Source organism: Mustela nivalis, assembly GCF_964662115.1.
Source record: "Mustela nivalis genome assembly, chromosome: 9".
NCBI lineage: Eukaryota > Metazoa > Chordata > Mammalia > Carnivora > Mustelidae > Mustela > Mustela nivalis.
In genome coordinates this window covers 29,027,189-29,044,113 of record NC_139028.1, presented here as the reverse complement: position 1 = coordinate 29,044,113, position 16,925 = coordinate 29,027,189, and the positions used below count along the sequence as shown (strand labels likewise).

At 52.9% G+C, this 16,925-nt stretch overlaps 1 protein-coding gene and 1 long non-coding RNA gene across 6 annotated transcripts in view; one reads left to right on the top strand and one right to left on the bottom strand.

Annotated features, from left to right (window-relative positions):
• The window catches only part of LOC309841075, a 36,324-nt gene extending 21,128 nt beyond the window's left edge, over positions 1-15,196 (bottom strand). The window contains exon 1 of the long non-coding RNA XR_014298923.1: positions 14,765-15,196. This is a non-coding gene — a long non-coding RNA (uncharacterized lncRNA). The remainder of the gene's footprint in view (positions 1-14,764) is intronic.
• KIRREL3 (kirre like nephrin family adhesion molecule 3) overlaps positions 1-16,925 on the top strand; it is a 546,897-nt gene that overhangs the window by 443,362 nt on the left and 86,610 nt on the right. For all 5 annotated transcript variants that reach the window (XM_082683923.1, XM_082683922.1, XM_082683924.1 and 2 more), the window contains exons 4-5: positions 7,912-8,061; positions 12,576-12,725. In XM_082683923.1, coding sequence (XP_082540049.1) covers positions 7,912-8,061; positions 12,576-12,725 — 300 coding nt within the window. The remainder of the gene's footprint in view (positions 1-7,911; positions 8,062-12,575; positions 12,726-16,925) is intronic.

The window sequence follows — 16,925 nt, the reverse complement described above, 5'->3', positions numbered from 1 at the left end:
CGGATCTGACCCCTGACCATAGATAGAAAGAGAATGATGGGGCACCTGGGTGACTCAGTGGATTAAGCCACTGCCTTCGGCTCAGGTCATGATCTCAGAGTCCTGGGATCGAGTCCCGCATCGGGCTCTCTGCTCAGCAGGGAGCCTGCTTTCCTCTCTTTCTCTCTGCCTGCCTCTCTGTCTACTTGTGATCTCTCTCTGTCAAATAAATTTTTAAAAATCTTTTTAAATAAATAAGAAAGAGAATGATGTCAGGGACAAAGAGACATCAGCACCCTGCCCCCACATCATGCTCCACGGAGGTTTGCACTGGGCCTTCTCTTTTCAGCTACTCTAACCCCAGATCTCATGCCATTGGCACCAGCCCATGCTGACCCTGTGTGTATTCCAGCTAGCCCCTGCCACGGAACCACCTGAGCACCTGATCAGTGACTAGGGGAGAGGCACAAACACCTACATCCATAGGGGTGACAACAGACTCAGGACACTCAGTACTAGAAGGTGTCCCCGAAAGATCAGGGCTGACAATTATGAGTGGCAGGGGTGGGTGAGTGACCTGAGCCTGCCATTAAGGACCCTGACCACCAAGCACATAGGCCCACTAGGTCCTCCTCCTGCTTGCTTTTTTTTTTTTTTTTTGAAGATTTTTATTTATTTATTTGAGAGACAGATCACAAGTAGGCAGAGAGGCAGGCAGAGGGAGAGAGGGGAAGCAGGCTCCTTGCTGAGCAGGACCCTGGGATCATGACCTGAGCTGAAGTCAGAGGCCTTAACCCACTGAACCACCCAGGTGCCCCCTCTTCCTGCTTGTTACACTCTTTCTCTCTCTCTCTCTCACATGCACACCCACACACTCACACACATGCACACATATACCACAGCAGCCAGGTCCCCAGAGTACTGTTCTAAAACCATCACTTTCAGTGATTCGGCCCTTATAACCTCGGTCTTCCATTTAAAAAAAAGGGGGGGGGGCGCCTGGGTGGCTCAGTGGGTTGGGCCTCTGCCTTCGGCTCGGGTCGTGATCCCAGGGTCCTGGGATCGAGCCCCACATCGGGCTCTCTGCTCGGCAGGGAGCCTGCTTCCTCCTCTCTCTCTCTCTGCCTGCCTCTCTGCCTACTTGTGATCTCTCTCTGTCAAATGAATAAATAAATAAATCTTAAAAAAAAAAAAATCTTCCTCATAACTTCTGAAACAACCAGGACTATTTGAAAAAAAAAAAAAAATGCCTCTTCCCTCCCCAGGAAATAATCAGAAATTGAGAGATGACCTTAGATTAGGGGTCAGGGGTATGCGAGCTCAGAGGGAATCACGGGGTCCTCAGCATTTTAAATATTTTACTGGAAGACGGTGGGGACCTCCCAGAGCCAGATGGTGATGGTTCATTCGGTGCTAATGTGTCCTGCAAGTCCCCCAAAAGAGTCTAAGGTGAGGGTCACATGGCCAGGGCTGGGAGGGGGTGGCCTCTTCAGGGAGCCTGCTGGGCGGATGGAGATGAAGGAGGGAGGAGGGACGAGGGGCAGAGGGGCGGAGGGGGTGCTTTCAAGAAAGCAGCCTGGAGAAGTCATGAGGAGAGAGGCAGCTGGGCTGCACTGCAGCCGAGAGGAGAGCAGAGGGAAACAGCTGGCAGGAAGACCGAGGACCAGGCAGACAGGGTGGCAGGAGTGGAGGACTCCCAGCTGTGCTGCTGCAGGAGGTGGAGGGTGGGGAGGGGACAGGAAGCTCTGCCCCAGGACTGGAGCGCAAAGGCTTCCAGTGCTTCGTCCCCGCCCCTCTCTCTAGCCCAGGCTGCACCTGCACCTGTCCTTATCAGCGCTGAAGAGCCCTCCTGCCACCTGCCACTCCCGCCCCCACACCTCCTCCCGCCTGCCAGTCACCAGCCATCCTGACTCAGAGCCCGCAGCTCAGGCTGCACCGATGGTTCCTCAGGCTGGGGCTCTTCAGAGCCGCCCCCCTTCCCAGCCACATACAGCCCCTGCTTCTCGCAGTTTGAAGAGAAGGCGCCCAAAGGCCGCACCTGCTAAGCACTCCTGCGTCCAGGCTCCTCTCCTCACCTGCTGAGCAGGTTGGGCGGGGGGGGGGGGGGGGGCGGGGGGGGGGTCTCCGCACTGGGGGCCTTCACAGCCGACTCTGAGCCCCACTGAGCCACTGCAGAACCTGGAGGCTGGCATTTTTCCTCTCTGAGCTCAGTGGGGAGAACCACATCCCTCCCGACTTCAGAGTTGTCAAGGCCCAGGTGGAGAGCTGGGAACATACCCTCTTGCCCTGCAGAGTCCACGGCAGCGTGGGCATGTAGGGAGCCTGCAGGCTGCGGACAGTCACCTCACGGGCTCTCCAGTGGCCCCTGGAGCCTCCTGTTCCACACGGCACCTCCCTTCCCGGGATGGTGAACAGGAAAGCGTGCCTGCAGCACCCCTGGGACCCCCATCCCACACAGTCCAACCCACCAAGTGTGTTTCCATCCAGGCATTCCCTGAGAGTCTCCCTAGACTTTGCAGTCCTGGCCAAGGGCAAGGGAGAGTGTGGTCTCAGGCGGGTTCTGTGCATTCCCAGGAGCCAAGGACTGTGTAGCCAAGGACCCCAGGAGGCAGCTCAGAAACAGGACTGCTGGGCCTGATGTCCCTCCCCCACCACTCAGTGCCCTGGGACCCCGGACAGACTCATCCTCGCAGGGGCCTGATGGGGCCACCTGTCACACAGGATTGACTGTGAAAAGCATTTGGTCAAATAACCTATGTAAAGTTCTAAACGCTACACACAATTAAAGTTACCTATTATTAATTCTACGACAGTAAAGTATTATTTGTGATATATAGCTAGTTCTATATATTCATATAATAACACAGCTATATAGATAATGACTATTTATACAATACTAAGTGCCAATAATTATTATACCTCTTTTCGTTCCTACCCCCCACGATGGCCAGTACTGGACTGCGCCCTAAACCCACCCTAGCTCAGTGTTGTTGACCAGCAGCTGGCAGGGGCCATGTACACTTTGAGAGAAGAACCAAGAAACTGCTTTTCACTCCAAAGATCCCCTGATTCTCTTTAGATGGTCTGAGGATCATGGTTGGTGGGGTTGAATAGGGGAAGTCCTGGTTTGTGGATAAAAATCCGAGTCTAGACCCTTAATTCAATAACCAACATGGGATAGTGACCAAGAAAACAGGGTTTACAACTGGAGACATTTGAGTCTATTGTACTTGTGGGTACAATACACACCACTGTGTGACCTTGAGTTACACTTGGGCTAACTGGGTGACCTTGAGCCTGTCATTTTATTTCTGGGAGCTCAGCTCATCTGTGAAATGTGGTAGTAACACCTGATTAACACTGTAGTTATATTCAGTCTTGGTTAAAGTGGGTCTTCCATGAATAACCCAGTTATTTTTATCCTATAAAGTCTGACTCCTCAAGACTCTGACCCTTCATTTCTCACCTCGTTCCTGTGTGGTGTGCTCGGCACAGTATCTCCCTAATCAGTAGTTTAAAACATAAAAACAGTTTTGCTTCATGACCGCAGATCTCAGGGGACAAACAGAGTAGGTCACAAATCAAGTTTATTCAGTCACAAGGTCACAAGGTCACAAGTCAAGTTTATTCAGTCACAAGGTCACAAGTCAAGTTTATTTAGTGCGTATGCATTAGATCAGGTGCCAAGAATATAAGACGAAAAAGACAGCGGTGGTTACTGCCCTGAGTTTACCCTCCATTTCTCACTTACCTTTGTTCCTTTGGCATCTGATATATAGTAAATGCTCAATAAAGGTTTGAAGAAATGAAGGGGGGGATGATAAGGAGAAAAGTGGGGAGGAGGGGAGAAGAGAGAAGTCAGTCACCCCTTGGTGACCGGATGTGTCTAGAGGCACAGGCAAAGCCCTTGGAGGACAACTTGGCATTCAGTGAGGTCGGGGCTGGTTAGGGAGCCCGAAGAGAGGGGCGATTCCACTATGGTGGGATGTCAGTGACGTGGAACAGGTAACACGAGGGAATGGCTGCTGAGCACCCCAGGGAGAAGGCTGTCCAATTTTGGAGAAGTTCATCAGATGCTGTCTTGCAGACAGTGGAGAGCCATGGACTACGCATCCCTTGCAAAGGGAGAGAGTGCACGAGGAAAGTGGTGGTTTAGGAGGAAGAGTCAGGGTTGGACCCAAAGGCATTCGCAGGCTGTCGAAAGAACCTAGGCGGAGGTGGGGAGGGCTCAGACTTTGGGTTGCAGAGGTAGGAATGGAGAGGAAAGGGTGGGTCTGAGAGGTGCTGTGGAGGAGGGGCTGGGCCACACTTGGTGATGGAGACAGATTGAGAATAAAGCAGGAAAGGGAGGTCGCACTGACTGCCAGGCTTTGCAGCAGGAGAATATCAGTGGGCACAATGGGAAACTGAAGCGGAGAACTTGGGATGGACAGCTCAAGGTGTGCGAGTGGGCACAGCACACACTCTGTGTCCCGAGAAGAGTTGTGTGGGTGTGTGGTTGTACAGACGTTCGCTCCTGGAGGGAAGGACCACATCATATCCATCTGTTCCCCACAGCACAGGGCAAGGCCTGCCTCATGGCAGGTTGCAGTCAACAATGTTCTCAAGGAGCTCCCTGTCTACCTACTATATGGCCTAGGAGGTTCTAGAAAAGATCCTGGGCTCCCTCACTGTTCACTTCCTGGGAGCAGGAAAGACAGGGGAAAGAAACCAGCTGTGAGGGAACAGATGAAGAGCATTTTCTGGCCAGGAAACTACACCCACGGATGCACGCTGTGTTCCTAGGGCCTCTGAAGCCTAAAGGAGAAGACTCAAGGTGTGTCCTCTGGGTGAAAAGACAGCGTGCCCAACCCTCCACCCCCTCCTCCCACAGCAGCATGACTTTGATCGACTCTAGACAGTGACCCTCAGCTTGTGATTCTATTTGAAAAAGCGTTTCATGGATTTGAAAGAGAAAGTATTTCTAGTGGCATGTATTTAATGCACAGAAATTAAAATCAGATTGAAAAAGAAATTGTCAGAGCACCCATCATCCCCTCCTCCCAGAAAATGGGGAATATCTTTTGGGTGGTTTTGTTGAGACTGTCCACTGTTATCTCTCTCTGCTCCCACCAACTCCCACCCCAACCCAAGAGACATTCTTTCCATAGAAAAGCCCGAAGGGGTCCAAACACACCCAATGTGAGACCCGAAAGCTCTTTCAAGCCTGCTGGGATGGATCAGATCATCCTCCCCCTCTCCACACCCCGTCCCCCTCCCCTGTCCCTTCAGGCTGCTCTCTGTGGGGTCAGGGCTTACTGGGGGGAATCTCATGGTTGCCCCAATGCCTGGCTCTGAGACACGGTCCAGAGTGAGCTAGTGAGCTCTCTGCGTCCACCTCCACAGCGGATCTCGGCTTTCCTGCACCAATCAGGGCTCACCCCCCACCCACCCACCAACACACCCGCAACCCCTCGGGATGCCCCCTGTACCTCAGCTTTCTGTTACCCTCACCCACATCTGAGGAAGCGGTACTGGGGGTGGGCGGAGGAGGGAACACCTCCTGCATCAGGGTCCACACCACTGGCTTCCAGCCTTCTCATTACAGCTGACAACCTGCTAATTCTCTCTGATAACACAATCTTTGGCAGCCATTGCGGCTGTCTTGACACTGTCCTTCTTGCAAGGAAGATTTTGAGATAAAAGAAGGAGTTGTGAAATCATCATTGAGCCAGGAGAAAAGAGCCTCAGAAAGGAGTGCCCCCCACAGCTTTCTCCCCCACCCCCTCCCTTCCCTCCCCTCCTCCTCGCCCTCTTTCCCTACCCCGCCCCTTCTTCCAGCCTCTCCGGCACCCTCCTCACGTCCCTCCATCCTCTGGCTCCTTCTCCAGAACTCCCCCCCACCCCACTTTTCCTTTCTCTTCCCTCTCCTCCTCCTCCTTCTCCCTCTCTTGTTTTGGTGCCAGAAACAGTCTAATTACAACAGAGAACTTGAAGAGCCTGAGAGGAAAAAAATAAATAAATTAACCCACCACACATAGCTGATTAAAATGTCCTATGAAATCTAATTTGTAAAGCTCGAATCAGAATAAAAAGTGTTACTCCCACAATTCAGGGCCAATTTGATTTTTAATGAGACCCCTCAGAGACCCAGCCAAAATCTCATCAGGTTGCAACCGTGGCTACCTTCCCACCTACCACAGGCTCTCTGAGGCGCCCCCCACGTCTGCTCCTGGGGAGCCCCACAACCGGGCCTACCATTCTGGCCCGCTTCCCTCGGCTTCTTTATATGTCCATCACTCCCTTCTTAGGGCCACCTGCTGCTGAGAGCATGGCCTTACCCATGGTCTTACCCAAGTCTGAGCCTGGGCCATTGTGTCCCCTGGATGGGCAACAGCTAGTTTCCAGGACCTCTGTGGCCGTCCCTGACTCTCCCATGTTGCGGGAAGAAGAGGCTGGGGCAGCAGTCTGTCCACCAGGACCCCCTTCCTGGGCTGTGTGTCTTTAGCTGCCGGGCAGGGTGTGGGAAAGAAGTGGGCTTGGAAGTTACAGAGAAACCCCCCTTACCCCCCGCTGCCTGGTCAGACCCCAGCTCCACCACTCATTAGCTGTGTGATCTTGCATTGGTTGCTTTGCCTCTCTGATCCTGTTTTCCTTGCTATAACAACAGCTATTTCTGCCCTGACATGTAAACAGGTTACAGAAGGGAGGGCACGTGAAGCAGTTTTTGCTATAGGTCGGGGGGTAAATGTCAGTGTCCTCTTGTCTGTGCACCTGCGGCTTCCCAGGGACCACGGATCACCCCAGCCCATTCCTCAGCTTCCCCTCCAGGACCAGCGGAGGGGATCTGGGCACTGCACAACTCAGTAGGGGAAAATAAAGTCAATAGAGCCAGAAAGTCTTATATTTCTAGCCCTTGTCTTGCCACTAAACACTTTGGGGATAATTTAGCGAACATCCAAGCCCCTGCAAACTGGACTGGGTAAGGTCCTGGGGTTACGACCACTGCAAAGCTAAAGGTAGTGCATACGCAAGACTGGCTCAGTCACGACCAAGCACAGCCCCTCTTAGTATTTGCCACTTCCTTGGGCCCCATTTCCTCCTCCAGAAAGTGGGGATTAAAACAGTACCTACCTCATAGGTTGTTATGAGGGTGAAAAGGTTAATGAGCTAATATTTTAAATCTTAGAACAGCGGCTGGGACGTGATACATACTGGGGGGTGTGTTTGGCTGGCTTGGATGGCTCGGGGCAGTCTCGCTCCCAGGGGTGCATGGGGGAGCTTGGGGTCACACCCGTGACCTTCTCCCAGGTGGTAGGGAAGCCGGAGCTGGGACTGCCACCAGAAAACAAGGCAAAGCAGGTACCCCTGCACGTGCTGGGCCACGCTATCTGCATGTGCTGGGCCACGCTATATCAGCCTGGGAACTACTGAAACAATAGTGTTTTCCCTGGATTCTTGGGTTTTTAACCAAAGTGCTCTACTCCCCATGCCCAACTTGCCTTCTTGAGGCTCACCCCCACAGGACGCCTGCTGCTGGAGGGCTCCCTCCTGCTTCTGCTCTGTAGTGGGAGGAGGGGCAAGCCAGCAGCCGCAAGTAAGAGTTAGCCCAGTGGAAAGTGGCAGAGCTAGTCCCAAGGGTGGCTGGCTCGGCCTCTTTGGGGGCTGGAGGAGGCTGGGTCACAGTGTGTGTGTGTGTGTGTGTGTGTGTACTAAAGACTGATGACTGGTGGCTTAAAGCCAGCTGCAGAAGCAGGGAATTAAGCTGGGGGCAGCTAGGAAGCTGTTGATGGGCCCCAGGCAGGAAGTAAGATGCAGAGGCGGCGGGGGGGGGGGGGGGGGGCATTGGGGGTGCTTCTCCCTGGGCCAGCCTCTGCTCTGCTTCTTAATTGGGGAAGCCTCCAGGCACTGCTCCCTGCAGGTAACTGACCGCTGTGCTTATTTCCTTCCCAGGCCAAGTGTACTCCTTCAGCCAGCAACCCCAGGACCAGGCCGTGGTGTCAGGCCAGCCAGTGACTCTGCTGTGCGCCATCCCCGAATACGATGGCTTTGTCCTGTGGATCAAAGACGGCTTGGCTCTGGGTGTGGGCAGGGACCTCTCAAGTGAGTACCCCCAGACCTGTGGCCTCCTCAGGAACCTCACCTTCATGGGCATTTGGAGATTAAATCTCCAGATTTCATTGTGCATCCCCCCTCAGGCAGAGCCAGGGTGGGAAAGCTCTGGGTCCAGGACCCATAGGACTTTGAGAGCCCTTCCGACCACTGCTAATGAATTATCTGTAAACCCTCAAATCTGGTGGCCAAACCCGAACAGGGTGGCCCTGAGGGATCTCTTCAAAAAAGTCAAACACATTTCAGATAAAGTCAGATGCCTAGAAGCAACATGTTCCCTTTTCTTGGTCCAGAATGTATCCCCCACTTAAGTCATCACCTGGTTCTTCCCGGGTTTCCATCCACTAAAGGGAGCCAAGGAAATTGAACACTCACAGAGGAACCAAGTTGGTTTTACGGGTTACCATGGGAAGAAAGAAAAGAAAAGGAGCCCACCCAAGCTGGTTTTGAGCAAGGATGTCCCAGTAGGCTCCCGTCACTTGCAGCTAAGCTCCCCCAGTTGGCGACACGTCCTTTCATCCGTTAACCGTGGTGCATGTCAGCCCTTAAGCTCATACAGATGTCTTTCCGATCCATCCTTTCCCCCTGGGAGACAAAAGAATAGACTGAGCCACCCGGTCACTCACCCATCAGCAAATATTACTCTCCCCTGGGGAGGTAGGCATGTGACTGCTCTCGAGGCTTAGCATAACCTGGAAAATTCGGAACAAAGGATCCAGGTGTCCCGGCCATTGGGAATGGCCGAGGGTAGAAGAGGAGAAAATATATATATATGTATGTATTCAACTGAGAAGTCGCTTTGCTTCTCTCGTGGTGTACAGCTGCAGGAAAATAAAAATCGAAGTGCACTCAGGAACATGATGGTTGGGAAATTAATATTTTAAAATGTGAGTTATGTCTTGCCAAAAATGTATATTGAAACATTATAGCCATGGTCAATAGCATCACCGGGTTTGAGTGCTCCAGCCCCGCTGAGCATGGATAAAATACACAATAATATCTCCAAAATATACTGTGCTGCCATAAAATTTAAGTATTATGGGAACCAGCCAATTTCAGGGGCTCTGAACTTCCTTACCCTAGAGAAACTGGGGGAATGATCTCACCCTCCCAAAAGAGCATCACTCAAGCTCTGCATGGCTTTGAGCTTGGACCAGGATCATTGCTAGCTAAGGAGGTGCTCTGGGTTCCTGGTCAGTGGTTTGCAGCCTCCAGGCAGGGACTGGGGTCTTTTCTGGGTTGGTGGCCAAGAGGAAGTCCCAGGTCACCACGGATGTGCATCACCACACGGATAACTGACCCTGTGGCATCCAATTCCATGAATGGCTTTCCGGAGTCAGGATTGGGTCCTGCTAAGTACTGAGGGACAACGGGGTTCTGATGAATTGGGGTCTGTTTACTCTCTGACTTGACCTCATTTATATAAAGAAGGTTGTCTGTCTCCTTGCAAAGCCACAGAACTCAAATTCCTAGGAAAGTGTTTTCTATTTGATCACTGATCCCCAAAAAAGCGTCAGGAAGATAATGACGAAACTCACATGCTCCATAAATACTGTTTGCTTGCCTAAAATGAAACAGGAAAAGGTCCCGATTTCACTCAGCAGGTGTTCGCACAGCACTCGCTAACGGCACAGGTTTCCCCATGGGGAAACTGAGGCTCAGAATTGTAAAACTTCAACCTGCACAGTTCTATCCTCTTTTGTTTTACCTTTATCCTTTTCTGTGTGACACAGAAATCATGCCCTCACTGAAGACCTACCCACCTGTCTTTCTGTTCACCAAGGCTGGAAAACACTTTCAAAGGAAATGATTTATAAATGCATACCCCTCAGATTGATAGAACATTCTTCTTCTGAGGAGCCCAAATGATTCTCAGACATTATGTCATAAATTACAATGATCCACAGGGAGAAAAGAGGATTCCCCCCTTTATTTGACAGGTAAATGAAGTCACAGTTGAGAAAGAAATTGATTTAAACATACACCCAATCCCAATGTGTGAGACCCTAGGGGAGGGAAGAATTCTGTTAGGGATCCGAACACCCCAAAATCCTGGCACCCTGCGTGTTCTCGCCGCTAAAGACAGGGACCCTTTTGGCTATGCCATCTCACCGTCATGTTTCTTTAAACCAGCATTTACAGACTCTACTCTCTGCCACGCACTTAACATGGGTGATCCCACTTAATCTTCACTGTGACTCTACAAGATACTGATATTGTCCATATTTTGCTGATGAGGAGATTGACGCATGAATAAGTTCAAGTAACATGCCCAAGACAACAGAGCTAGGAAGTGACAGAATGGGCATTTGAACCCCGGCACCGAGACTGTAGAACCCAGACTCCCAATAATTTTGCATCCTCTGAGCATAGCTAAAGAGAGTCATGATCCTATGGAAGGAGCTAGAACTTGCTCAGAATCAATGCCTCTGGGCCTGCGTTTTCCAAAGATCCTGCCAGTCCATGGGACAGCATTGCAGCTCGTTGCCTAATTAGGCAAATACAAACAAACCCATCATTGATGTTTTCAGCAGCTCATGAGAGCAAAATTCCTGCTGCTGATAGCTTGCAAGACAACAAAAACACAAGCTCCAGCCAAGATGCCTGCAGGAGACCAGGGACTAATCAAGGACAGCGGGATCCAGAGGCTGGGCTGGAAGGGCTGGGGGCGGACAGCCAGCTACATTGAGGGCAGCAGCAGGGAGAGGGCTGGGCAGGAACCCGTTTCCAGCCCCTCGTCCTGGCCCTGGGGAGAGCCAACTTAACTTACCTGGGATTCTTCCCAAAGCCCAGCAGAGGACAGGAAGGGCGGGCTGGAGGGGAGGTGGTGCTCTCGGGGGTACAGCCGTCTGCCTTGTGAGCGCCTTAGGCCGGGCCAGAACAGCTGTGCCAGGCGGGGCCGTTTGACTACACGATGGGGACGATGCTAGCCATGAAGACATGAGCCTGAAGGGCTCAGCTGCACAGGAAGCCCCCATACTGCATACTGGGAAGGATCACAGCTGTCTTCTGGACAAGGGATGGGTGCCAGTGGCCCCTGTTCAGCTCACCTGTGGGGACGCCTGCTCCACCGCTGCAAGACCCTTAGCTTACGATGTGAGGGAGCTTAGAGCTCCAATATTCCATCTAGGATAGAAAGCTGCTCTGCTGTGTCCCTGACTGTGCTTGCATGCAGCTACTGATGGGGATCTCACTACCACCTCTGGCAACCTATCCCTGCTGGACCTTTCAAATTATATTAAGAATATGCTAAAGTATTACCCCACATTAATTCTGTCACTGGTGCTAGTTCTGTCCTTGGGTACTCCTTGAACACATCTAACCTGCACTTAAAGACGAGAAGCATTTGGAGAGCTACTCCATGTCCCTCTGTCTCTCTGTTTCTGTCTCTCTCTCTCTCTTTCTCACTGGCTTAAGCCCTAGACTTCGCTCTAAAAATCTAGACCAACCCCTTCTTCCTACAGCACATTTCTGAGAACTCACACTGTCCTGGTGAAGGTCTTTTAGAAAGAGGAGATGTTTGTAGCTGCTGGAGGGTGGGTGAGCCTCTGAGGAGAGAAGGGAAGAGAACAGGGAGGAAGGTCCCTGTAAGAGGCTGGTGGATGGTGGGGAGGAGAGGAGACAGAGCTCAGGTAAGGGGACGATGGGAAAGAGATCCTTCTGGAAGAGACTAAGGCGGTCTCGGGCCCAAGGGCCAGGACAGGGGATCTGCCCAGCCTGGCCAGCCACGACTTCTGTCAGCATTTACATTCACCCTTCACAGCAGGAGGAAAGCTGATTAATGATTTATAATTTTCATATTTTTATTTATCCATTATTCATCACCAGTAGTATAAGGGCCCCCACATTCCTAAGTGTCCTGAGTTCCTCATAGTAAGTGTTTAATCAGGCCCTGGGGTGTGAGGTGGGGAGAAGGAGTGACCAGAATAGGGCCCCTTAGGGTTCAAGGTGGCCAGAGGAAGCCAGGCACTGTTCAGGTTTGCCTCGATTTCTACTTCCTGCCCATCCTGAACTAAATCCCCCCCCCCCCCCCCCCCCCCCCCCCCCGCCAAAGTCACTCTTGCTTCTTTTCCAGAGATTTCTGTTTTCTCCTGTCTCTTTCTTACTCTGTCTGCTGAGAACTGCAGCCTGGGTCTCTCTCTCTCTGTGTGTCTCCTTATCAAAATGCATGTCTGCTTGGTAAACCACAGCGCTGAGCACACTGCTTACCAGACTACCCGCCCTGCTGTGTCTGCCCACACAGCATTTCCATCTCTGCTCTCTCCGTCCTCTCCCATCATAGCCTCTCCAATATCCCTAAACCTACACGCACACACACGCTGCCCAATACCCAGGGAAAGCTCTTTTCCTGTGCTCCTCACGCCGACGTCAGGGCCCTGAGCAGTCACCTGCCATGCCAGCCTCCAAGCCCAGCCCCAGCTCGTGAGTCCCACCGTGGTGCCTGTTTGGCAGGAACGCCCCCCGGCCCCGGCCCCGCCCCCGTGACATGCGCACTGTGTCCACAGGCTACCCACAGTACCTGGTGGTAGGGAACCACCTGTCCGGGGAGCATCACCTGAAGATCCTGCGGGCAGAGCTCCAAGATGACGCTGTGTACGAGTGCCAGGCCATCCAGGCCGCCATACGGTCTCGCCCCGCACGCCTCACCGTCCTGGGTAAGAGCTGTTGCCGCGCGGGGCGGGGAGGCAGGGGCGAGGATGCTCCGGGAAGCACTGTGCGCTCGCTTCCAGAAGGGCCTCCACACTGGACGAAGCCCAAAGGGGTTACCACACGGGGCTCTGGCGGCTGCTGCCCCACTGCATCAGGACCCACTTCCCCTGCTAAAAGGGGAAAGTGAAAGTTCCTGCCCTGGGAATCAGAGGGCACTGCTAAGCAACCTGTGACCCTGCCCAACCCCAGCCGGTTTGACTCCAGCTTAAGGTGCTAAAAGGGGCTCTGAATGCCTGTTGATTCCATGAGGAAGCGTGTTCTGCACGCGTGGTGGTTGTCAGGCCGGGTGCTAGGCAGTGGAGATACGGAGGAGACTATGACACATCCTCGAGTCCATTCTGTCTCCAACTAGGTGCTAACAAAGCATGATTTCAGCACCCCTAGGGACCACCGCTGCACCTGTTCCTTCCCCATGGGCCGTTCCCTGGGAGCCCCTGCTGTCCGCTGGAGAGCTGACTGCCTACATCATTCCTAGGAAAATTCATTTTAAGCCCTTATGCCAAACCAGACCTTTGCCCCCTTGGCCTTTCTTCCTCTTGGCTTCGCAGGGGCCCAGTGGCCCTAAGACACCCTCCCTGAGAGGTCTCCACTCCTCTGCTCAGGCAGACCCACCTGAGGACGAGGGAGTGAGCTCGGCTCCTCTTAAAGGACCTCCTTCCAACTTTGAGGTCACGCCCTGTCAGCTCCCCTCCAGCCAGCTGCTTCTGCGGACCAGGCCCCTGAGAACCGGCCATACACAGAAGGCATAAGAGCAGACATGTGCGTGTACTGTAGAAACCCTCTCAAAGCCCTTCCGCTTATGCTATCCCGGCTATTTGGACACAAGACAGTGGGACAGGGATTGTTGGCCTGGATGAGAAACTGAGCCTCAGAGATGCCAACGGCCCGGCCCCGGGGTTCTCCCAGCTAGGGCTCTGGTACCAGCGCACTGCCTCCTGGGTGAGGCTCCACCAGTCCCGCAAAGGACAGGACCCAGGCAGCAGAGAGGGGAACCTGCCTGCCTCTTGGCAGCTGCTGTGAGGCTCCGACCACAGGGTCAGCAGCTGGGGTCCTGCCTCCTTGCCTGGAGGATAAGGCACGTGGCTGCTCCTGATGAAATATTTAAGAGCATGTCAGGTTATCTTCAGATGGAGACAGCAACACATGGGCACGTTATGCCAAGCACGGCAGGAAGCCCAGGCGGACCACTTACCAAGCTCGGGGCTTGGATTCTTGAGACTTAACTCTGGGCTGACCCCAGAACCTCCCCCTGACCCCAGGGTCTCCTCTAGCCTGTGATGAAGGAAAGAGAAAAGCAACCAGGTCCGGCGGGGTAAATACGCTGGGACAGCTCAGTCCAGAATGGCCCACAGAAGAGGAATCAGGGATAGGAAAGGGAGAGGCAGACTCTTCACGTCTCCTGAGATGGTGGCTAGAACGGGAATGGGGGTACATCGCAGTGCAGAGGTGTGGAGAAGCGCAGGAGGATTTAGCGTCTAAAATTTTTCTGATTTTTGAGTATTGTGCAATGCTGGAACTGATTTGGGCATCTCCAGAGATGAACCCGTTCCCCATCCTCAGAATAATCCACCTTCTGCTGCCTTGCTCCCACTGTAGAGGGTACCAAAGAATGCTAAGTTGAGAGGGACCTAAGCACTGCCCTCTCCTAACTTCACACAGGACCGAGACTAGATGCACACGCAGCTCGTCGTCAAGTTCTCATCCTGCTTGCTGTCTGAGCTCTCCCTGTAGCACCCAACCATTCACAGCCTGCCTCCTCTCCCCTCTCACGGAGATCACCAAGCTCAAATTAGTCCAGATGTTGTACAGATGAGGAAATTGAGACTCTGAGAGCAAACCCACTCACGGCTTAATGACCACTCAAAATAGACCCCAGATTTCCTACTCCAGACCAGTGCTGTCTGCATCCCTAAATGCCACCACAGTCTGCTTGGTCTAGTTGCTTAAGGGCCGGGCTGCAGAGAGGAGGGCCACAGAGTCTTACCTGGACAGACTCAGTTTCGTGTTGGGTCACATCTCAAAGTCTCCGCCATCTCCGTCTCCTATGTCCAGACCTGGCGCAGAGCCGGTTGGTGTGGGGAATATGCTTTACAAGTCTGGAAGGCAGTTGAACAGGGGGAAGGAGGAGCTTCCAGGGGACCCTGGCAGCTAGGCTTTGGGATTCCTGAGAGCTGGAAAAGGAGCCTGAGAAGGCATTTGTCCAGCAGCCTTTCCTAAAGTCTCCACCAACCCCACTCTTCCTAACAAACTAACCCCAGGCAAGAAAGAGCTGGTCCAGACTCTGCCTCCAGCCCCTCCTGATCACCCTGGTCCCACCCCCTGAGCTGGTCCAGCAGGTATCCACCCCCACCTTCACGGGCCCAGCCGGCCTCTGCCAGAGGCACCCAGCCCAACGGAGTTTCTTTATGGTACACAGCCCCACCTACTGCCCTGGAGAGAGGCCCTGCATGCAGAAGCTGACCCAGCCTTCTGGAAAGGGAGCTCTGATCTGCTCACCGTGCTGCACAGACAGAGCAACAGAGCGAAGAGGGGCGTTGCTACCCCAGGCAGCCAGCTTCCCAAACAAGACCCCATCTGTTTTGCTGTGACATCTCAGCCTGGGAAAATATCCCAGCCAGTTCCCCAAGGGAGGGGCTGCCTTCCCTGTGTTCCAGGAATGAGAGAGCTTCCTAATTTAGTCTGTATTTGCCTGAGATAGATTTTTAATTAAATAAAGTAAGAGCCTGATTAGAACCTGCAGAAGATGTGAGAGCAGAATCAGATGGCATTCCAGCAAAATTGCAAAGCAAACACTTTGGCTGGAACAGAGGGAGACCCGTGGGGGTCTTCCATCAAAGCACCAAGTGAGGAGGGCAAATATGAGACGTTATATGGCCAACAGATGTGCATTGTTAAAATATGCATCTGCCGGGAGCCTGCCTGGAGAAACCAGAGGGCCAGCTCACAGAGCCCATAGTGCTCCGGGGAGGTCATGGGGACCCAGCCCCAGCAGCCAAGCCTAGAGTCGCAGACGCATTAATTAGCCTTGTGTTTCCAGCTCCCAGATGCAATCAGGCCAGGAGCAACTTGGAGCTGAGCATTTGCTACCCTGGGGGGCAGAGGGAGGGAGCTAAAGGACCAGGAGAGCAAGAAGGGGAAGGGGCAGAGCCAGGCAAAGACTCCGGGACACCCCTCACCCCTACCGGTCCAGGTTAACAGCCAGGCTGCATTCCCTCTGTGGTCCGGTGAGCCCATGCCTTGACTTGGGCCAGGTCGAGACAGGCATTTTTCCACCTGCAGAACATCTCAAGAATAATGGCATCCCAGAGCAGCAGACTTGGAGGCAACAGTCACAGTCCTACCATTAACAAGCTCTGTGATTTTGGCCCTTGATACTTCACCTCTCTGGATCTCAGTTTCCTCATCTGTAACATGAAAGTGATGATAAATAAGATGGTCACTAGGCACTGAAGGGCTCCCCAAATGCCATGAACTCTACAATACGGGGTCCAGCTTGCGGCACCAAGTAGTTGAGGAAAATGGCCCCGTCTCCCACCAGAACCAGAATTCACGAAGGAGACTGAGGCACAGAAGGTAACAGAGTGTTTTGTGCAGCCTCTTACTTTGAGTCTGGAGAGGGGAACCTCTCAAAGTCCTGCCCAGCCCTGGGATTCTGGACTTGGCTGTGTGTCTTAACCCCAGAGTCCTCCTTCTGTCTGCAGCTTCCGTGCCTTCCAAGCCATGTCTGTGGGGATTCCGCTTAGCGGGACATCCTGGGACCCCCGTGTACGTGTGCAGAGCTGGGTTGTGGCAGGAAGAGTCAGGGACTGGGAGCAGAACCCCTAGAGCTCACTCGCTGTGTGCCTTGGGCGAGGTCCTTAGTGCTCCCGCAGGGACTCTGGTTCAACTCTCTGACCAGCACTTAATATAGGGCAGGTCCTCAACATAGGGTAGGGTTTTTGTTTGTTTGTTGTTTGTTTTTTGCTTTGTTTTGTTTTTAATAAATGAGTAAGTGACTGAACGGCATTTCTCATTCCTCATCTATGAAATGAGGATAATAAAAATCAAATCTCCCAGAATTGGTGTGAGCACCAAACTAACACACACAGACACACACACTCACGCTCACGCTAAAGTGTCACACACTCTGCAGTTACAGTCACACA